Source organism: Canis lupus, chromosome 10 (genome assembly GCF_003254725.2).
Source record: "Canis lupus dingo isolate Sandy chromosome 10, ASM325472v2, whole genome shotgun sequence".
Lineage (NCBI taxonomy): Eukaryota > Metazoa > Chordata > Mammalia > Carnivora > Canidae > Canis > Canis lupus.
In genome coordinates this window covers 29,263,762-29,286,922 of record NC_064252.1, presented here as the reverse complement: position 1 = coordinate 29,286,922, position 23,161 = coordinate 29,263,762, and the positions used below count along the sequence as shown (strand labels likewise).

General features: G+C 46.2%; 1 protein-coding gene across 6 annotated transcripts; it reads left to right on the top strand.

Annotated features, from left to right (window-relative positions):
• Positions 1 to 576: 576 nt before the first annotated feature.
• Positions 577 to 21,000, top strand: APOL5 (apolipoprotein L5). 6 transcript variants are annotated; one of them, XM_025461221.3, is made up of 7 exons: positions 577 to 1,069; positions 1,337 to 1,554; positions 3,364 to 3,567; positions 13,063 to 13,186; positions 16,207 to 17,101; positions 18,931 to 19,066; positions 20,656 to 21,000. In XM_025461221.3, exons 3-7 carry the CDS (start codon positions 3,477 to 3,479, stop codon positions 20,691 to 20,693), a joined length of 1,284 nt encoding a protein of 427 aa, XP_025317006.1. In that variant the 5' UTR covers positions 577 to 1,069; positions 1,337 to 1,554; positions 3,364 to 3,476; the 3' UTR covers positions 20,694 to 21,000. The 6 variants fall into 6 exon arrangements, with proteins under 6 accessions (XP_025317006.1, XP_048971790.1, XP_025317000.1 ...); XM_025461215.3 differs by having other exon boundaries at positions 823 to 1,069; positions 3,356 to 3,567; XM_049115833.1 differs by lacking the exon at positions 18,931 to 19,066.
• The last annotated feature ends 2,161 nt before the right edge of the window (positions 21,001 to 23,161 follow it).

Here is a 23,161-nt window from a genome sequence, read left to right as displayed (position 1 = left end):
TTATTAGGATGAGGACTTCAGGGTGCTGAGAGAGAAGAACTGTCAACCTAGGATTTGATATTCTGTGAAAACATCTTTTCAAAATGAGGACTTAAGGAAAACAAAAACGGACTCTTCCCAAGAGCCTGGGTGGCTCTGTCGGTTGAGCATCTGACTCTTGATTACAGCTCAGGTCATGATCTCCAGGTCATGGAATCAAGCCCTTGCATCAGGCTCCACACTCACTGGGGAGTCAGCTAGAGATTCTCTCTCTCCCTCTGCCCCTCTCATGACTTGCATGCTCTCTCTCTCTCTCTCTCTCTCAAATAAATACATAAACAAATCTTTAAAAAAAATGGACTCTTCCCACAGCCCCTCACAGTGATTCATCACTGGTGACGGGATCCACCAAAAAGCAAGCAGGAAACTAGAGAGAGGCTGTTGGCCATCCCTCCCACCCCCAGAAGCCAGACCAAATCTCCAACCGAAGTGTGTTCATGCAGGGAACTCCCCCAAATAGAGGCAGACCCAATGGTGGGACAAAGCACAGCAGATTTGGAGATTTCCTTTTTTCTTAATTCCTAAGGATGAGAAAGGCAAGTGAATGAGACCAGAGCAGAGCAGGGCTTTTTTGTTTGTTTGTGGAGATATTTTGTGTTGAGATATTTTGTGTTTTGTTTTCTTGTCTTGAGCAGGACAGAGTTCTCTGATATCTCTAAGAGAAAGTGGCAACCACCCTGTGGAGAAAGGAAGGGGGAGAGAGAGAAGGAAATGGGGGGGGGGGGGGAGGAACAGGGTGGAGGAAAGGAAACTGAAACTGACCCTGGTAGATATTTGTATAACTTTTGGCCACCGAGCACTGGAACCACACCCTCACTTCTCAGCCCCAGAAGCCAGAGTGGAGACGGGTGCTCTACGCTGGGTTGGAATTGGAAGCTGGTTTGGAGCTGGATGCAGTAACCCATGAGTCTTGATCACCTTGTGAAAAGAGGGAATTTATAGGGCTCAGTTGGATGAGCACTTGCCTTGGGCTCAGGTCATGGTCCCGGGACCCCGGGATTAAGCCCCGAATTGGGCTCCCTGCTCAGCGGTGAGTCACTTCTCCCTCTCCCTCTGCTGCTCTCCCCGTCTGTGTTCTCTCTTTCTCTGTCAAATAAATAAAATCTTTAAAAGAAAAGAGAGAATCTTTGTATAAAGGATAAGAGCAGCATATAAAAGAAAAGCATCTAACATTTTTTATGTGAATTTGTTTACTTAAAGGGGTGTGTGTGTGTGTGTGTGTGTGTGTTTTGTGTTGACACTGGGCAGCCAAAGGATTTGGCCATAGTGGACATTTGTTATTCTTTTTGCCTCTTAGACACTTTGCCTCTATTTGGGGGAGTTCCCTGCATGAACACACTTCGGTTGGAGAGATTGCCTCACGCCGCAGACATCAGACACTCTTTCCCAGCCTCTCTTCATGCAGAGTCCACCAAACTGATGCACCGGCACTAGACTTCTGATTGTAAGATCCATCCAGAAGGTGTTCTGAGGATAACAGCACCAGCTCCACTGGGCATCCAGAGCCACCAGCAGGTAAGATCCCAGCACAGTGTGAGGCCTTCTGGCCAGCCCACTCCTCAGGTGATCCTGGGACTGTTGTCCCAGGTCCTGGGGTACTCCTGACTGATGTCCTTCTCTTTAGTCCTGAGATGGTTCGTATTCTTCTCTATGTTGCTTTCCTGATTAAACTGGGTGGCGTCCACTGAAGTTGTTAGCAGCCAGGAATGAAATGTGCTACAAACGTATTCTTCAGAAACTCATTTGTCGTTGAACTTGACTAGTGCTTAAAATCTGACATAGTCAAGTATTTTCCTTCCAGGTACCTAGAGCTCATGCCATGCTAGGAATGGCCTTTATGAATCCAACATTATGAAAAATATTCTTCAGATGTTTTACGCTTTTATGTCTTATGTGAAAAGTGTGATTTTGCTGTTGGTTTCGGATATATTTAGTGATAGTTATTCCTTGTATTTCTAGCTTAATACAAGATTTTTTTTTAAGATTTTAATTTATTTATTTGACAGAGAGAGAGTGTAAGCAGAGGAGTGGCAGGTGGAGGCAGAGGGAGAAGCAGGCTCCCCATGGAGCAGGGAGTCCAATGTGGGGCTCGATCCCAGGACCCTGAGATCATGACCTGAGCCTAACCACTGAGCCACCCAAGTGCCCTGAATATGAGTTTTTATTTAGATTTTATTAAATGACTTTAAATATTTGTTCTATGGAGGCTCATGGCAAGGGGGTAGGCCCCACGTGGGAGGAAAGGAGGACAAGGGGACCCCCAGGGGGTGGGTTGGGGGGGCATCTGCAGCTGCTTGGGGGTCTTATAACAGCAAGGTCCCGTGTTGCCAATAGATCACAGCTGTTTGGCAAGGCTTCACAGGGCATACGAGGTAGGCAGGCCCTAAATGGTGAAAAATCTGCTTGTCTGGGCTATTTTAAAAATCACTGGATGTGTAAAAATTCGAGTTTGCTGCCAGTGGGCTTTGGAGCTAACAGATCTCAGCCTGTGGTGGAGAAATAAACAAGCCGGGCCAACAGAGGCCAAGTCCGGCCCGTTTATGCAGTGGGAGCTTAGGGACAGCCCAGGCCTGAGAGTCAGTAGATGAAGGAGTAAAGCTGCTCCTTACTTTGCCAGGCGCAGTGTTGCAGAGAGAGAGGCCCTCTGCCCGAGGAGGAGGAGAGACCAGGGAAACTGGCCGGTCCCAGGGTAGTGACGGAGAGCTGACAGTGATGATGGAGGAGGATGTGCCACGTGGATTCCACATCTGGGGACACGTGGCAGCCCAGTGCCCCACGCAGGGCACACTCCTTCCGTGGAAGCCCCCAGACGCCCCCCTGTGTCACTTTCTTTTTAATTTATCGGCATTCTCTGTATTTTCTGCATATGGGCCTTTTGTTGATCGGGAGACTGTGCAGTGATAAACACAGAGGTGGAGGCAGGAAATAGGGTGAGGCCGACTGGGCCTGGAGCCACAGGAAAGAGCTGGAACTTGGACTTGAGAACCACAGGACCAGAGTGTGGTCTCACGCCAGGCAGCCTCAGCGCTCCCTGGGACTTTGGTTAGAAAGGCAGAGCTCCATGCCCTGTCTGAGATGAGGGAAACTGAGTCATGGGGATGTGGGTACACGCTCAAGGCTGGGAAGTGCCACAGTCCCGGTTCTGCTCCAGGGTAAATACACTCATTCCTTTGAGGTGTTCACATAACAGGGGTTTGTGTGTGTGTGTGTGTGTGTGTGTGTGTGTGTGTGTTTTCCTGAGGAGAGAGCCAAAATAGTTATGCACCTCCCAGCCTGGTGTGATACATGGCTACGTAGTCACTGAGCTCTTTGTCAGCTACGCAGGTGGCACAGCGGACAGGAGTCAGCCGTTCCCTGGGACCCTTGGAAACCCGGTTCAAAGGTGCCTCATCTCATCTGCCTACAATTGCAAAGTTAGAGAGAAGGTCCTAGAAGTTATGGGGACCCCGCATCGAGGCTCAGAGCAGACTAACCTTGGAGATGACGAACCTGGACTCTTCTGCTCTGCACACAGCGAGACAAGCCTGAGTAAGTACTTCACCAGACTGAACTATATACCTCCCTGGGCTGTAAAATGTGAGAAACAAAAACACACCTGCCTTACAAATATTGCTTGAGGCCACATGGGAGAAAATGCATGGGAAGGCCTGTGTGAAACACTCCATTAGTCAAGATACTGGTTTGCATGGTGATTATCATGGGTGGCAGCATCAAGAGGGATTGTGTTCTCTCTCTTTTTATTCCCCAAAGATTTTATTTATTTATTCATGAGAGACACATAGAGAGAGGCAGAGACACAGGCAGAGGGAGAAGCAGGCTCCTCGAGGGGAGCCCAATGTGGGACTCGATCCCAGGACCCCAGGATCATGCCTGGAGCCGAAGGCAGACACTCAACCACTGAGCCCCCCTGATGCCGCATGTTCTCTTTCTGATGTTTATTCTAAGCATCTGAAGCGTCTGCATTTCTTACAAGTAAAACGTGTATGTATGTAGGTTTTGAATAAAAGGCTAAAAAGATAGACAGTTTATCAGTTTCTGGGTAGACTCTAAGAAGTAAACCTAAGATATTATGAATCAAAATGTTTCTCTCTGGGCTCCTAAGAAGGGATAACATGCCAAAACATATGTATATGTAACCAGAACATAGACATTGCAAAACTGTCCCACACAGACACACTCACGATCGTCACCAACAGCTTGCAGGCGCCGCTCCGTGGCTCTAGGCCTGAGGGCTGTTATGGAAAGGCTGAAGCCCACATGCTTGGTGGCCCAGGGGTCCCTTTGTTCTATTTGAGTCTGACAACTTTGCGTACTCCTTTATGTCCAGAATGATTTCTTGAATTGTAACTATTATTTTTTAAAGGTTTTATTTTTAAGTCGTCTCCAGACCCAGTGTGGGGCTCTAACTCGCGACCCCGACCGAGATCAAGAGTTGCACGCTCTGCTGACTGAACCAGCTGGGTGCCCCCTGCAATTTAACTTCAAATATTTGTTCTTTTCATGGTTTTTAGTCTTCTCTGGGAATTCCAATTAGCAGAAGTTGGAGTTTTGCCTTTATTGCATTTTTTAAAAAGATTTTATCCTTTATTTTAGAGAGAGCACGAGCAGGGGAGGGACAGAGGGAGAGGGAGAAGCAAGCTCCCCAGTGAGCAGGAAGGATGTGGGGCTCGGTCCCAGGACCCTGAGATCACGACCTGAGCTAAAACAAAGAGTTGGACACTCAACTGACTGAACCACCCAGGCGCCTTCTTTTTTTTTTCCCCTTTTTAATTGTTCACAATCCTCATCATCTTTTGGGCAACACCTTTCTGGAGAGTGTTCTTTATCTGCCATTTGTTTCTGCTTTTGTTTTTACAGTTTCCAATTTGCCCTTGAACATATTTTTCTTATTGTGGTAAAATATGTCACATAAAATAGACCATTTTCATCATTTCTTAGATGTACAGCTCAGCAGTATTGAGTACATTCACAGTGTTCGGCCGCCATCTCCAGAACTTTCTCATCTTCCCAAAGGGAAGCTCTGTGCCCATTAGGCACCGACGTCCCTTTCGCCCCTCAGGTCCCAGCAACCACTCTTCTACCTCCCATCTTTATGAATTTGACTTCTCTCGCAACCACATACCAACGGAATCATATAATATTTGTCTTTTGTGTCTGGCTTCTGTCACTGAGCCTGATGTCTTCAAGGTTCATCCATGTTGCAGCACATGTCAGAACTTCACGGTCTTTCTGAAGGCTGGGTAATATTTCATTGTATACATTCTGCATGTCTATTCCATATCCCATATGTTTTGTTTATCCAGTCATCCATCGGTGGACATTTGGGCTGTTTCTACCCTTTTGGCCATTGTGACTGGTGCCACTATGAACATGCCAGTACAAATGTCTGCTGGAGTCCCTGCTTTCAGTTCTTTTGCATATATACCTAAAAGTGGAATTGCTAGTAATTCCATATGGTAATTCTGTTTTTAATCTTTTGGGTATCTGACGAGCCGTTGGCTGCACCATTTTACATTCCCACTAGCAGTGCACGAGTGTTTTGATTTCTCTACAATCTTGCTAACACTTGTTTTCTGTTTTTCTGGTTTTGTTTTTAATAATCTGTATCTTAACAGGCATGAGATGGTATCTCATTGTGATTTTGATTTGCATTTCCCTGATGATAAGTGACTTGAGCATCTTTTCATGGGCTTCTTGACTATTTGTATGTCTCCTCTGGAGTGACAGCTACTCAAGTCCTTTGCCCATGGGAGGCTGATTGTTTTTTGTTGTTGAGTTAATAATTTTTTTGTGTGTAGACCTTGTTTTGGTTGCCTGTTTTCATGGAACAGCTGTTTATGGGAGACTCAGATAAGGAAGAGGATAGGACTGTTCCATGCCAGGGAAACAGTTCTTTCTGATGTGGGCATTCTACATAAGTTCCTGTTTCTGTCTCCCGCAGACAGTGGAATCAGGTAGTTTTCAAACTTCACGATGCAGACTCTCTTCTCCTCTCCATTTAGAGGACAAACTGCTTCCTACAGATACGGCTGGTCTCACTGTGTTACTTCATTTAGTCCATTGATTCTTGGATCCATTCGAATTTGGTGCCAACTTGTACACTTTATTCTCATTATTTTATTTTATGTTTTAACATTTTATTTATTTATTCATGAGAGACACAGAGAGAGGCAGAGACACAGGCAGAGGGAGCAGCAGGCTCCACACAGGGAGCCCGATGTGGGACTTGATCCCCGGACCCCGGGATCACGCCCTGAGCCCAAGGCGGTGCTAAACCACCAAGCCACTTGGGCTGCCCATATTCTCACTATTTTAAAGAGGGATTTTATTTCTGCACTTTGGGAATGCCCTTCACCTTGAAAAGGGACTCCTTTCTTTCTTTCTTTCTTTCTTTCTTTCTTTCTTTCTTTCTTTCTTTCTTCTTTCTTTCTTTCTTTCTTTCTTTCTTTCTTTCTTTCTTCTTTCTTTCTTTCTTCTTTCTTTTTTCTTTCTCTTTCTTTCTTCTTTCTTTCTTTCTTCCTTTCTTTCTTTCTTCTTCTTTCACAATTATTGGCATCATCTCTCCTTTTCCTGCCAAAGTCCTACTTATTTTTCTGGCTTTGGCATCCTTTAGAAAAATAGGAAAAATATTACCTATTTTTCATAGTTTCTTTTTTTAAAGATTTTTAAAAATTTATTTGAGAGAGAGAGAGAGCACGAGCAGGGGGACAGGCAGAAGGAGAAGTAGACTCCCCGCTGAGTAGGGAGTATTTTCCATAGTTTCTAATAGATGATGTCTGTATCCTTTCCTTGTTGCTTTTGAATAATTGCCAAGAGAAGCTGACAACTTGATCCATTCATCATCCATTTATCCAGAAGTCCAGCACCACCGCAGGATAATGGAGACAGAAAAGAAACTTCTGGATCCCTCCCTCTACTTCCACCTTTTGGGCAACTTCCCCTGAGTTTTAGAGGCTCCCATGGTTCCATCCTTGTCTCTCTCCCTGCTTCTTGGCTCACCATCTTCCATGGATGCCATATGTTTACAAATTCCTAGGTCTGACTCCCTAGGTGCCATCTCTGGCTATTGCCCCTCTGAATGACTGTGGGGTCTGTTTTTTTTCTTTATGAGGTAAAGCTGCATCACTTCTAGCTCAGGACCCTTTGTCATCTGTAGAGAAAGAAGTGCCAAGGAGCCATCAGAGCATCCTGACTACAGCATCCCCTGGAATCTGCCCAGGCAACATTGCCCTTCCCTCAGTAGATTCTTCTGCTCACAGCACAGTCTCAACTTATAATGAGACATGCTTGAGATTGGCAAGTGACTTGGGGCCCTCAATATGAGTGATCCCAGTTCCTAAAGAGAAGGTGAGGGTCTAAGGCCTCATTTCCACTCTCTTTCCCACAAGATCCAGCTCATACCCCTCTCATGATTTGAGACATCCCATCCAGGGCCCCTTAGCTACAGGGACCATATTTTATGAACCTCAAATCAGAGTATAGATTCAGATTGAGATGCAATGTCTGCATGGGCCCCACTGATCCCTTGCAACTCTCAACTGGTAGGCTTTTGTGGTGAGTTTGGAGGTCACCTTGTGTGTTCAGGAACCCAGACATGCCTGCACTGGGCCTCAGTCCAGCCACACCCATCAATCAGTGATCCTTGAAAGAGATATTAGCACAAGAGACCATGGCAATGGGAAAGCAGAACAGCACCTGTCATTCTCTGGCTTGGGCTTGAATCTCCAGAGCAGAATTCTCTGGCAATGTAGATTTCATTATGTGGTTTAACCCAAGAGAGCCTCTCTCCCTGTAAACTCAAACCCAGATCTCAGGAGCACCCTGGCCTCTGGCTGGTGAATTGGAAGTGCCCAACCAATGAGAGAAGAAGGGGGCAACACGGATAGGCCAGTACATCACTCTTGGGGGGTAGAGACAGGAAGCTGAGAGAGAGAGGGCTCGTGCATTTGTGTGGGATCCTTGAATGGAGGTGGCCACAGCCGTGGCCCCTCAGTGTTGGGGAATCTAAGTCAATCAGAGGAGGCCCTCTTTGGGAGAAGAGTTGCTACTTCCTCCCAGGTAGTGTGACATTCTGAGCTCTCCCGCAAGAAGGTACATTTCTAACTACAGAAATGATATGGAGGGAATCCCTGGGTGGCTCAATGGTTTAGCACCTGCCTTCGGCCCAGAGCGTGATCCTGGAGTCCTGGGATCAAGTTCCATGTCAGGATCCCTGCATTGAGCCTGCTTCTCCCTCTGCCTGTGTCTCTGCCTCTCTCTCTATGTCTTTCATGAATAAATGAATAAAATCTTTAAAAAAAAAAAAGAAATGATATGGAATATAGAATATGATGATTAATGAGACTTACCTCTAATCCTAAAGGCATAAATCACAAAGTCTCAGAGATGCTTACTAAAACTGGAAAGACATGGGCCCATCTCAAGGAGACCCAGCACTACCGGGCCTTGGTCCTGTTCACTCCCTCTCACTTTCTCCCACAAAACGAGGTAACTCATCTCCCCAAGAGCTATTTTAGGCCAGAACTGGGAAGATAGTCAGCAACAGTTCTGTTTTATTTCAATTTTTTAAAAAGTTTTATTTAGGGGCTCCTGGGTGGTACAGCCTCTGAAGCGTCTGCCTTCAGCTCAGGTTGTGATCTCAGTGTCCTGGGATCGAGCCCCACACTGGGTTCCTTGCTCAGCCTGCTTCTCCCTGACCTTTTGCTTGCTGCTTTCCCTGCTTGTGCTCTCCCTTTTTCTGTCAGATAAATAAATAAAATAAAAAATAAATAAAAATAAAAACAGAAAAATAAAAAGATTTTGTTTGAGAGACAGAGCACAAGCAGGAGGGAGGGGCGCTAGAGGGCTTACTATTTAGCTGGAGAGTTTGTCGTGACCAGGGGGTGAGGACTAAAGATGTCTCGTTATGAAGGTGTTTTTATTTTACTGGTTTTCATTGTGAATGGAGCTCATGGTTTCTGTAACAAATCAGTAAAACGGATGATTGAAAAGTACAGGTGTAGGTCTTCCCTCCCCCCAACCTCAGCCTCTCTCCCCGAGGCTAAGCCGGCTCACCCCGGGGTATACCTCCTCCCAGAATTTTCCCCTAGTCCTAGACCACGTATAATTTTTTTGAAAATGGAGATCATGTTCTATGACTTTTTATTTATTTATTTTTTTACATAACAAATCCTGTGTCTCTTTCCAGGTCAGTTCGCATAGATTGCTTTGCTCTTTTTCCTGTCTGTAAGTCTTTCTTTTATACCAGTGTGTTTTAATGTAAACACCAATACCCTACATGGTATTTCAGACTGTTTCCATTTCTCTTGATCACCTCAAGGAACTGGTGAAGGCCTTACACACGCTTCTCTGTGTACAGAAGCCATTGTGTTTGTGTGGGATGTGAGCTTCAGCATATGCACTTCATGTTTTGAGATACTCCAAATCAGCCTTCCAAGCATTGCTCCCTGCTCCAAATAAGTGCCTCAGAATACATATTCCCCTCTCTCTCAGCAACATGGGATGCTTTTATTCTTTTCTTTTTTTTTAAGATTAATTTATTTGAGAATGAGAGAGAGGGGAGAGAGAGTGGGGGAGGGGCAGAGAGCAAGAGAAACTCAAGTGGACTCTGTGCTGAATGTGGAGTCCTACACGGGGCTTGATCCCACAACCTTAAGATCATGAGCCAAAGCCAAGTCAGATGCTTAACCGACTGTACCACCCAGGTGCCCCAGGGATGCTTTCATTCTTTTAACTTTCGCCTAAGTGGTCAACGAGATTGTTATCTTGCTGTGGTCTAGATGTGAATTTTTGGAGGCTGCTAATGATGTTAAGCATCTCTTCATATATTTATTGACCATTTGTAGTTCTTCCTCTGTGAAACATCTTTTCAAAGAACATAAGAAAAATTTGCTTTTGGAAAATGAGAACCAAAGTTGAAATATCAAGGATTTTGTTATTACCCCTAAATCTTCAAAAAAGAAGTGGTGTGGGTGGAGGATGGGGCCAGGTTTCAGGCACAGGGAGGAGACATTTACTAATCACATTAAAAACCTTTAAAAATCAAAAGCAGGGGATCCCTGGGTGGCGCAGCGGTTTGGTGCCTGCCTTTGGCCCAGGGCACGATCCTGGGGACCCGGGATCAAGTCCCGCGTCGGGCTCCCTGCATGGAGCCTGCTTCTCCCTCTGCCTGTGTCTCTTCCTCTCTCTCTCTTTCTCTGTGACTATCATGAATAAATAAATAAAATCTTAAAAATAAAATAAAATAAAAAATCAAAAGCATCCCATGAAGATGTGGCAAACATAAGAAAATCTACAAGTTCTTTTAAGCTTCCAGAAAACAAGCAATTCTCACATCATATGAATTGCCTCAGAAACAGAAAGTGCAGTATGTATTGAGTGTATCCTATGAAATGAATGAATATAACACTAATAATAAGCCTTGATTACATGAAAAGAAAACTATAACTCAATATTTATGACCCTAAGATGAACATATTGAATGCAGTAGGGAATATACATCTGTAGCATAGTTACAGAGATCTGCAACGAGCAAGTTGGGGTTTTCACGGAATATAAGGACAATTCGATATATGGAAATTTGTGCATGCAATACACTATATTCATGGGATAAATAGTAAAGAAATTATGATCATCTCCTTAGAGTCTGAAAATAACCCTACTAAAAATATTTAAATATAGAAATAAAACATAAACTTTAACATGATGAAGAGCAGTTTTTGTAAAACAGCTGGCAACGGTGAAATACTAGAGCCAGTTTCATAACATTAAATACATTAAATTACATAAAAACATTTATTTTAATTTTTACTTATTTATGATAGTCACACAGAGAGAGAGAGAGGCAGAGAGAGAAGCAGGCCCCATGCACTGGGAGCCCAATGTGGGATTCGATCCCGGGTCTCCAGGATTGCGCCCTGGGCCAAAGGCAGGCACCAAACCGCTGCACCACCCAGGGATCCATTAAATAATTGAAGAATTCAAGCTAACCCAACAAGGCATGGAACCAAAATAAGAAAAATCAGTATTGAAAAAATAAGAAAGCAACCTCGCATTATGTATTCATGAAACATTCATTCAATAACTATTATAATCAGTAAAACTTCTGAAGCACAGAGGAGTGTTAAACATGAATAATATTTCTATATAGAGTAACAAAGCGAGTTAGGAAACACGACATTGAAAGATACTATTCCTAATAGCACCAAAACAATTTGAGGTACATAGGAAATAAGGGAATACAAAACGCAAAGAGGCAACAATTCTTTCATTTTTCAAAGAAAAATGAAAACAGAGCTGCTGGGAAGCCATCCGGTGCTGCTGGGCAGGAAAGTAGCAGGTCCTTGTATTTAATCAGGAATCTATCCTGAGCCTCCTCAATGACCCATATCTATATACACATACTACACTTACTATGACAGCAGGAAACATCCTTTATAAAGTTGAACTAGAAACACAAATAGCTCCTGGCCCCTGCAGGGGAGCTCCTGCACCCAGAAAGCAGAGGGGGACACAGGAGCCCATCACCGGCCCTGTTACTGCCAGAGCCGCCACAGTGGACCGGATGGGGTTGGTGGCATTATACATGGAAGGACTCATATGAATGACAAAAATATGAAGCCCCCGAAGTGCCACAATAAGGGATCGTTTCTATAAACATGAAGGTACACATGAAATAGCATGGAGTAGCCGTGTGGACAACAGTATAGTTTAACTATAACACATATAGACACGGCATGTTATTAAAAACCTGTAGAAAAGAATATGCATTTGAAAATAACGGGAAGTAAATGAACAAAATCGATAGTTATGTTATGGTACTAGTGGGGGCAATCTTCGTTAAATTACACGGAAATATATTTGGGGACAACTGGGTGGCTCGGTGGTTGAGCGTCCACCTTCGGCTCAGGTTGTGATCCCAGCACCCTGGGATCCCGCATCGGGCTCCCTGAAGGGAGCCTGCTTCTCCCTCTGCCTGTGTCTCTGCCTCTCTGTGTCTCTCATGAATAAATAAAAAATCTTAAAAAAAAAAAAAGGAAATATATATTTAAAGTGATTTTTGAGCCAGAAGAAAAGCTTCAACATAAGAGTCTTTAAATAAGCATAAGGGTGCCACACTGCCTGTGGAGGGAGGAAAATCATCTTCCCTCTACCCTTCTGAGTTCTTAGCCCAAGGCCCTGTAATAAAAGATTAACAAGACGAAAACGAACAGAAGTTTATCAACATGTATAGCTCATGTACATGTGGGAGTGATCCAGGGGACAAATGAGTAATTCCCGGGTGTGGCTTAGAATTCAATCTTAAATACCAATTTAATAGGAAAGGGGGTAGGAGAGCAGGAGGTAGGTCTCTTAGGAGGGAGTAAATGCTTTCTGGGAAAGACCAATGGGCCCTAATAAGAACAGGCAGGAGGTATGATGGTTTGTGACAGAGTGTGTCTGGGTGCTGACTTCCAGCCTTCTCTCCTGGGAGAAGAGGCTGCTGACACTCCCAGGGGTGGCGATCTGTGACAATTGAGCTCTTTTTGGAGGATCTGTTTTTAGGCAGATGAGGGGAGTTCATAGAAAGCCTCTCCCTGCATTTACTGTATTTCGAGTGCCTTCAGCTCAAAATAAGCAATATCCCAAAGCAGCATGTCTCACAGTGACATTTTCTGTCACCTTTCACCTACCTGGTTAAAACAACTAACCAGCCAATGAACTCATGGCTACGGAGGTTTAAGCAGAGACTGGACAACCCTGCCAGGATTGTAGATTGTGATAAAAATAACATGACTTTGATCATCTTTGTGATTGTCATTGGGTTATTGGATGATTATCGGAAGACTTGGTGACTTAACATGTAATATCACAATTTGAAAAGCCCTTCACTAATCTGCTTTGCCACTAGAAACCTAAGAGGTCACCAGTTTCACCAATTGTTTGGTTAAAATCATTAGGCCAAAAGGATGTGAAATTTTCCGGACATTAAGATTTTTTATGTATCCTAACCTTGATTTTTTTTATCCCCAATGTTATAACTAGATAGTCCACTTTTGTGGCCCATCATCAAACATTTTCGGGACAATATGACTAGAGAAGAAATGCACTACATACTCTTTGATGCAAAGGCTTGGGAGATGCTGGTGCAGAGAAGTGGTCTGGACAGGTAATCCTAGAACGGTGATGTGGCGGGGAAATCCCCAGAACGTGCGAACGTGAGGGCAGGAGTTTGGGCAGATGTGCTCGGGGCCCAAATCCCAGCCTCTAGAATAGCGTCTGGCACAGACCTGACTCCAAGGATATTTGAATGGGGGAAGGAAATCTGATTGTTAATATCCCAGATTCTGTTACTAGGCTGTTGCCAGTTGGTAGGGCAAATGTGCTCCATCCAAGTTGGCTGAAGAGCTGGTCATGCTGTCTCGTGTACCGCCCTTTGCCATTGGAAATGGGGTGGGGGGGAGGATTTACACATCCTCATAAAACATTTTCTTAGGAAAGCAAATTTAAAACCTTTGATTAAAACCTTTGGTAAGCACATTAATAGGTGCCGAGGTCCCCGGCCTCTTGGCCGATGGATTCCTAGAAGCAGAATTGGTTTCCTTTTCTCCCTCCTTGCTCATGTCACCAGAACGTTGAGGCCTTGAGACCCAAACTCCTGGGACTCCTCTTCACAGCCTCTACCTGGGCATCTGGGGTCTCTGGTAGCGCCGGGCTGCAGCCTTCTACGGGCTGGGATGGAGCCTGCAGCCGGCCTAGCAGAGGCCTAAGTGTCCGTAAGTCCTACAAAATGAGCTGCAGGGCCTTCCCCAAGCTCTTGGTGGTAAAATCTTCCTGAGACATGCAAACTGAAGTTGCCCACTCTTTTAGGACGGGAGCAGTCCATTCCACGCACCTCTGACCTAGGCCCAGCCCCCCCCCCTTATCCGCCCCTCTTCACTCGTCAGAGCCCCACTCAGTAATCCCCAGGATCGCTCAGAACAAAGCCCCTCACCTTGGCTGCTGGTGGCTGAGCCCAACTTGGACCACCATTGATTAGGCCGCTTCCACTGTGCCTGCACCCCGGCCGGTCTCCCCACTCTGGGGGAGGCAGAAAGGTGGTTTTCCCTTTCTCGAGGCAATAGTGACCTCAACCAGCAGGTGAGGCCAACTAGAGGCTTCTGGGAAGCTGGCGTCCTGTGCTCTTACCCTGCTTCCATCACACACTGGATCGTCCCGTAGGAGAGTCCCCTCACCCAGGGAGGCCAGCGGCCTGCCCAGTGACGGAGGCTTGGGCCCACTGACGGAGCACAGGTGGCAGCTGGCCACTGGCCTTCTCGGTGGACCTGCAGGGAGCATCACGGGTCAATGCAGCATTCGTTCTCAGAGCCCAGATATGTGTCGAGATGCTCCTGTGAAAGCAGTCTGGCCACTCTCCCAGCTATGGCAGGGGCCTGGACGCCTCTTCGCCACCTCTGCCCAGATGAGCTGGGGAGCCTTCTGCTTCTAACTCTAAGATTTGGGTTGGAGGTGGGCTGAACTTTTGGGTTATGGAGATGTCCCAAAGAAAACTCTAAGTAAGTCTTTGTTAAAGAGCAACGTGGTGACAGGGAAGGATATCCGAGGCCTCCTGCCACTTCCCTGGACGGGGGTCAGTTGGCTGGTCCACCTGAGGCTGCTGATGGCCTTGCTCAGGGAGCAGAGGACTCAAGCCATTGTCAACAATTCCTTTTTGGATGCCTTGGGGCTGCTTGGCCTTGGTGTGGTTTTCCCATGAGCCCTGCCGTCTTTGCCAAAGCCCAGTATCCCTGGAGCCTGTGCCTGGTCTGCGGTAGGTACTCAAGTTGGACAGACCGGAACACACCTAAGGGTCATACAAATCATACAAAACAGGGATTCTGTTTTGTGCTGTCGGCCTCTGGTTACAGCGTCCCGCATGGCCCACTTGTGTCCACTTGGGAAGCCCCCAATCCAGCAGTGATTCTGAAACATAGTGCTTGTGGAACTCTGCTGTTCCAGGAGCTAGACCAAACTGATTCCGCAGGAAAATGGAATGATGGTGGTCTTTTCTCCAAAATGTAAGAGACATTTGAGTTAATGGGGGGAATTTTCTGAGTTGTACATTTTTCCATTCTTCATCAGTTCTTCTGAAGACTACCTGCTTCTCCCACTTGTCTGTGAAAAGAGTAGAAGCTGCTGTGTCTAAGCATGACCACTCTTGTTAGAAATCCACTTTCAGTTTTCAAAATGACACAAAACTGTCAAACCAACTGGCAAACAATGAGCCCTCCTCTATGGAAGACTTCATATTTCGGGTCCCCTTGGAGGGTCTCCCTCCTTTTTCTTTGGAAGTGTAGGTTACTTTTGTTAATTTTCTGAATTAATTCTAATACACACCCATGATACAAAACCTCAAAGGAACAGAGAGGCAAACAGTAAAAAGGAAATCTCCCTCAAAGCTTTTCCCCGCTCCCCAGCTCTTTTCCACAGAAGCAACCACAATTTCCAGGTGGATCCACCCCTGCCTTTTTAAAAAGTTTTTTAAAGATTTATTTATTTATTTATTTATTTATTCATTTATTTATTAGACACATAGAGAGAGGCAGAGACACAGGCAGAGGGAGAAGCGGGCTCCTCGAGGGGAGCCTGATGAGGGACTCGATCCCAGGACCTTGGGATCATGCCCTGAGCCGAAGGCAGATGCTCAACCACTGAGCCACCCAGGCGCCCCCAAACAGATCCCCTTTTAACATAGAAAAGGAAAATCAAGCCATCTCCTCTATAGGTTGTTAGGACTCTTATCTCACAAGCTGTTATATATTCATAAGTTATATATGTATGTGCATATATATATAGATTCATTAAGAAAATATTATAAAAGTCAGGAATGCTCTTAGGGCTTATTGTATTCATCACATTACTCTCCATATCAGCCAGAGGAGAGCTGCCCATGGGTGAAAAGACTAGGAAGCCAGTCTGGACGTGCAGAGGGACTGCTTCAACTGTGTGACACACGGTCACCTAGGGGTTCCGGCCACAGAGAGGGACCCTCTCTCACGATGCTCCCACATTGTACCTTAATTCTCAGGGCCCTGCTCCCTGTATGTGTCAGAGAACTCAGATGACCTAGAAGTTTTTAGCTTACTGGTGAGAGTTGGAAAAATAATTCCAGAGGAGGAGAAATAATCACATGATGTGGACTGTCCACAGGGATGAGGCCAACATACTGTACCATATGCTGATGGAAGAGCTGATGCAAAATAAGGAAGCATCCATGCTGGAAAACCTATCAGAGGAGGAAAAAATATTTCTCTTCTGGTTTCCCTTGCAGAAGAATAAGCTGAAAAAGAATATCAGAGAACTCCACGCTCTCGCAGACCAAGTTGATGCAAAGCATAAGATGCTCACCAAGACCAGCCTGGTGGCCAGCTCCTCAGGCACTGTCTCTGGAGTCATGAGCATCTTGGGTTTTGCCCTGGCACCCGTGACAGTAGGGGGGAGTCTGATGCTCTCAGCAGCTGGGCTGGGCCTGGGGGTAGCAGCCGTTGCCACCAACACGTTGACGAGTATCTTAGAAAGGAACAGCAATTCGGCAGCCAGAGACAGAGCCAGCAGACTGGTGCCTGTTCCAGCCATGACGGTACATGATAGCTCTGAAGAAAGGGGGTGCTCTGAAATCAGTGCTGCTTTGTTGTGTATTGATAAGTGTGTCAGAGCCTTCAAGAACCTCAAGGAACTTCGGGCCTACCAGATGGCCAAAGCCAACTCTGGCTTCATGGCCAAGGTCAATAAATTCATGGCCATGGGCCATATCCCCTTCTGGAGGACGGGAGGACTGCAGAGAGCTGTTGGAGCCTCGGTTATGCCCATGACCAAAGTTGCCCGACTGCTGGGTGCTGCTGGGGCTGGCCTCTCCCTTATGCAGGACTTGAGAAGCCTCCAGCAGAGCTGGACGCACCTGGAGGAGGGAGCAAAGGCCGAGACTGCTGAGGAGCTGAGGGCCGTTGCCGGGGCGCTGGAGCAGGAACTGGACCAGCTCACCCAGCGCTACGAGCTGATCATCTGGCGGCAGGGCCAGCTGAAGAGCCCGCTCCTGAGTCAGGAGGTAGGAAAGGGTGCTCAGGGCCCATGTGGTCACGGTCCCCCGGAGCATCTGGGGCGCTGAATAGGTAGATGCATCAGCAGATGTATGATCAGAGCTTTATGCAGAGAGGACAGTCCCCACACCCCTCAGCTAAACCAGGCCCCTCCTGTTCTCTCCAGAATCCCTTCTTTCTCTCTCAAAGTGCTGATCAGCACTCTTCTGAAATCACCCATTTCGTGTAGGTATCACTGTCTGTCTGTCCTCCCGTCCGGTGTACCTACTGGGAGGGCAGGGATGTGGCCCCAGCACCCAGCAGGGCTGGGCACACTGCAGGGGGGGCCACAGACGGGGCTCGAATGGCACGAGGGCGGCATCCCAGGATACAGGTGACGTTTCAGATGAGTTGGGAAAGGATGTGTATTTGAAAAACAGTTTCTATTTCTAGACTCTCTTATTTAGGGACATTAAATATGCAGCTGTAGAAACTGAAAACCACTCCCAGGAAAAATAAGGAGAATTTCAAAACTCCTGTTTAATTTTACAGGAAGTATGGATTAGGACTGGGTAGCAGGGCCACTGCCTGGGATCCTGGAAAGGGACACACCAGCCTTTGCTGAGGGTGTGAAGGTTCATAATCATAAATTCTTTTTTTTTTTTAAGATTTTATTTATTTACTCATGAGAGACACAGAGAGAAAGGCAGAGACACAGGCAGAGGGAGAAGCAGGCTCCCTGCAGGGAGCCCGATGCAGGACTCGATCCCAGAACTCCAGGCTCACACCCTGAGCCAAAGGCAGACACTCAACCACTGAGCCACCAAGGCGTCCCTCATAATCATAAATTCATTCATTCATTCATTCATTCATTCATTTGTTCGTTTGACAGATTTTAATTAACTGAGGATCATGCCAGGGACCCAGGACTTAAACAAGTATTTCCAAACTTGTCTGCAAGTTGGAATTGCCTGGGAAAATTCAACAACTACTGATGAGTGGACAGGTCCTATGTGTCTCCAGGGACTGGGATTTCATTGATCTGGGGTATGGCCTGGTTTTGGGGAGTTTTAAAGGATCTCCTGTTAATTCTATTGTGCAGTTGAGGTTGGGAATCACTGCTTAAGGCGTGAGGGGTTCTTACTCTAGCAAGAGTATTGCTATTAAATTGGTATTTATTAAACCTTTAGTCTGGGTACCTATTCTCCCTTCTTAATGACTGAGGGCAGATTTGGGGGTAAACTATGAAACACTAGGATTCATATCCTTTTTTTTTTTTTTAAGAATTTTATTTATTTATTCACGAGAGACACAGAGAGGGAGAGAGAGAGGCAGAGACACAGGCAGAGGGAGAAGCAGGCTCCATGCCCGATGCAGAGCTCCATCCTGGGACTCCAGGATCACGCCCTGGGCCAAAGGAGGGCGCTAAACCGTTGAGCCACCCAGGGATCCCCTAGGATTCATATCCTAAAGGGCCTGGCCTGCCTTCCCCCTTGCCTGTCACAGAGTACAAGCTCAGGTCAGCTTGAGGGAAGACACAGTCTCTGTTCTAACGGCCATGGGGACCCAGCAAGAGAGACCCAGACAAGCCATTAACGAGAAAGAGAGGTAAACGGTAGGACACGAAGATAATGGGGTATGGCAGGGGCCGCTCCAGGCTCTCACACCTGCGGGGTGGGCAGACTGCGGGGAGGGAAGCTGATGCCTCCAAGCGTTCCTGGGCTTGTGTCTTTGCCACTCACCTCCCTGAGCCCTGTGCGCACCCCGGCTGGTGCATTTGCAGCCCGGGGGGGGGGGGGGGTCGTTCGCGAAGCTGGTAGATGCACAGACTCTCACTGAGCACCTCTGTGCCCTGCAGCACGCTAGGCCCGGCCGCGCACGGGACACACAAGGATGGGGCACCGGAAGCAAAAATGCCACCAATGCCAGCTCCTGCATGTCTAGACGCCCAGGGGCCAACCTTCGGGAAGGTCCCAATGGTTGGTGCCACGGAAGTGAGTAAACTTACTCCTTTTTCCTTTCCGCTGGACCTTGTCTAGCTGCCTCCAGGGAACCCCGGTTTAGCAGAGGCAAAATACAAGTCTCCCACTACGAAAACTCCGGGTCGGGAGATTTCTGCTTGCAACGATTGAATGATGATAGAAGGAAGACCTGCAGGGGCCCAGGACAATCCCTGGGGACTCCAGAAACGCTTGGGTTGGGAAGGAAGTTTCTGAGAGACAGGATTTTCTGTGTGAACAGATGGGCTTGGAGGCCAAGAAGGCCTAAATATTCATGCTAATTTAGGCTGAGCTTGGGCCACATTTAGAATACCTCTTTTCCGATTTTTTTAAATTAATTATTTATTTATTTTTAAAGATTTTATTTCTTTATTCATGAGAGACACACACACACACACACACACACACACACAGAGAGACAGGCAGAGGGAGAAGCAGGCTCCATGCAGGGAGCCCGACCTGGGACTCCATCCTGGGTCTCCAGGATCACGCCCTGGGCTGAAGGTAGCGCTAAACCGCTGAGCCACCTGGGCTGCACCTAAACCTCTTTATTTTAAAATAAACTGTGCTTGGAGCACCCAGCTGGCTCAGTTGGTATAGCATGTGACTTGATCTCGGGATTGTAAATTCCAGCCCCTCTTTGGGTGTAGACATTACCGAAAATGAAATCTTAAAATAAACTCTGATTTGTAACTCCTTCTCCCCTTCACCTCTGCCCTTACCCCTTCTCTCATCAGCCCAGACTCAGGGGTCTTTGGCCTGCAGTCCATTTCTCATGCCCAGATTCGACCTCCATCCCCAGAGCCCTGCAAAGAAGAGTCAGAGATTTGTGAAAGGATGTTACTGAAAGTTATCCCTTCATGCTGCAGAATTTATAGTTGTGACAAACTGGACACGGTTAACATGGTCCAGCGCTAGGAGACTGGTCAAAGACACCTGTTCCTCCACTTGAGAGAACTTTAGGTTACGTACCTAACCTATTAAAAAGGTGTTCCCAAGAGCCAGTCATTGGATTAGTATGGAAAACATCTATGCCAACTTTGGTGAGAAAAGCAGGATAAAAGTGCCATATACACTTGTTCACCTCGTATCTAAGCGGGGGAGACAGAGTAAGGCCCCCGGCAGCCCCCTCTATCTGGAGGGGATGTGGTTATGTTTTCCTTCTTTCCGCCTGTCTATACTTGTCAAGTTTTCTATTAGGCGCACTACTGTTTTATGAAATGGAAAGAATAGATGATAAGTATTGACATCAAAATAACAGATTTGTTTTACAAAGGAAGACCAACCGCTAGTCTTTGGGTCTTAATTTAGTTTCTTAAATCACTTGAATGAACACAGCCTCCTCCTCACCACTGAATGAAACCATAGTGGGAAGAGAAGGAAACTGTTTTCTGGGAAGACTGGTTCCCATGATGTTAGCAATGGCTGGAGACCCAGAAAGTCTAAGTCTTTTGGGTTCTTGGACCCAATTCCAATGGATGTGTATGTGTGTGTGACCAACACAGTAAGGTGGCAAATGCTTGACTGTTCTACTGTAAGAAGAGCCTAGGCTAACATAACTGACTTATGACCCTGTTTTGCAGAAGTTGACCAACTACCAGAGTGGCTAAGATGGGAGTAATCCAGGAAGGATTCTCGAAACTGTGCAGAAGGGACCGGGAGTGAACAAAAGTTATCCCTGTGAGTGAGGACACACTCCGAGGTCTCCCTGAATTCGTCATGCTTACATTCTTGAACATGTATCCCATGAAGAGATATGCTTGCTCAGAAAGGAAGCCACCTGCATTTCCCTATATCCAGTTAGCATAGTTCACTCAACATACATGCTGACCCCTTGTCCTTACACATGCCCAACCTCCAACCCTCTGGGTAGCAGTTCTGAGGCTTGTTTAGTTGTCTCGTGAATAAACTCTTTCCTTGATGCATAATCCATGTCTCAGTGACTGGCTGTGCTGTGCACCGGATAGAACTCGGGTTCGGTTCCACATGTGTATGCACTGGGGGAGGCCTCCACACACCCACAGGCAATTCTGTGTAACCAGCAGTGGTCCAAGAATTCAGTCCAATTCTGACATTATCTACTAGGGAGATGGCATCTCATTCCAAGGTGAGGGTTCAGTCCCATGAGAACACCTTCCACTTCAGAGGCCAGTCACAACCCCAAGTTGTTCTCTGTGCTTCTGACTAACTGGCTTTCAATCAGAGGCTCTCACAAATCCCTTCTTGGATTTGATTAATTTGCTACAGTAGCTCACAGAACTCAAGAAAACCCATTCACTCACAAGATTGCTGACTTATTAAAAAGGAAATTAAAGAATATGAATCGGCAGCCAGATGAACACATACATAGGGCAAGAACCTGAACAAAGAGGCTTCTGTTCTTGCTGAAGTTTGGGGCCCAGCATGGTGGCACATGGAAGTGTTCTGGTTCCCTGACCTGGAAGGTCTCCGAACCCTCTCCTTTTTGGGATTTTATGGAGGTTTCATTATAGAGGCTTTGGCCATTGGTTGATTCAAACTTTAGCCTCTCTTCCTTCCCAGGAAATCAGGGGGTAAGGCTGAAAGTTCCAACCCTCTGTTCATGGTTGGTTCCCCTAATAACCAGCCCCCATCCTTGGGTATTTCCCAAAGTCACCTTGTGAATGTCAACTCAGCTGTGGTGGACTCACCACGTGCTGTGAACAAGTCACTCATGCCGCCTTGAAGTCTCTGAAGTGTTTTCAGGAACTGAGGACAAGAAACCAAATATTATAACACAAGGTGTACCCATTGCTCTTATTAGTCAGGAAATTTCAAGGGTTTTTGAGAGCTGTGAGCCAGGAATTGTAGATGAAGACCAAATATATGAAAAGTATATTTTGGTCATCTGAATGAATGACCGAATATATATATATATCTTATAAATCACAGTATTGCTCTTACATAGACCCCAATCTGTTCATCCATCCATATCATCTATCCATCTGTCCATCTATGCACCACTCATCTACTCATCCTTCCATCCATCCATCCATCTTATCTAATCATCTGTCCATCTATCCATTCAATCATCCATCTACCCACCCACCCATCCAGATACTCACTGAATACCTACCATGTGAGAGGCACTTTTCTAAGTAGTTGGGGTAAAACAATGAACAAAACACAACCCTACCTTCATGGGGTTTATATTCTCATGGTGGGAGAGGCAGATAAGAAACACAATAAAGTAAATCATACAGTGTAATATAAAGTAATGGATGTTAGGGAGAAAAATAAATCTGGGAAGGAGGATACAGAGTGTAGGGTGGGGCTAGATCTTCCCTGATCTAGAGAAGATCTAGAAGATCTTCTGAGATCTCTGAGAAGATCTCTGAGGGAAGATCTCTGAGAAGCTTTTATCTAAGCAAAGATATGAGGATGGGAAGGAAGTTAGCCAAGAAGATATCTGGGAGAAGAACATTCCAGACAGAGGGACAGCAAAGGTGACATAGGTGGCAGGTTTAGGGAGCTGCAAGGAGGCTGTGTGCCAGGAGCAGAGTAATGGCTTGGGGAGCACGAAGGGATGGTAGGAGATGAGGTCAGAAAGGCGATGGAGGCCCCAAGGTCCAGTGTATTATAGGATATGGTAGGGTAGGATTTTGCTGTTTATTGAGTGAGATAGGAAAACATTGAAAGGTTTCAAGCAGAAGGGTGACATAGTCTATCTTAGATTTTAACAACATCACCCTGGCTATTGTGTGGGAAAGAGATCATAGGGGCAAGGCTCTCACAGGGATACCAGTTAGCAAGTTACTGAAACACTCCTTGGGAGAGAGGATAGTGGCTTGAAGCAGTATGGTAGCTTTAGACGTGGTGAGAAGTGTCAGATCCTGGACCTATTCTGAAGGTAGAGCCCACAGGATTTGCTCATGGACTGGATGTGTGGTCTGAGAGGAAAAGAGCTAAGATGATGCCAAGGTTTTAGCCTGAACAACTGACCATTACCTGAAATAGGTTTTGTGGGGGGTGGGAATGTAGGGTAAGATCAAGTAGCTCAGTTTGGACATGTTAAGTTTGAGACACCCAACAGACAAGCAAGTGGAGATGGTGAGCAGATGGTGAGACATG

What these genes read in the sequence shown, in the direction of transcription:
- APOL5 (XM_025461221.3), top strand. Translation starts at nt 3,477, where the DNA reads ATGGGGACCCCGCATCGAGGCTCAGAGCAGACTAACCTTGGAGATGAC. An exon ending in CAGAGAAGTGGTCTGGACAG is followed by an intron (nt 13,187 to 16,206) that starts GTAATCCTAGAA and finishes GACTGTCCACAG; the next exon opens with GGATGAGGCCAACATACTGT. An exon ending in GCCCGCTCCTGAGTCAGGAG is followed by an intron (nt 17,102 to 18,930) that starts GTAGGAAAGGGT and finishes TGTGCCCTGCAG; the next exon opens with CACGCTAGGCCCGGCCGCGC.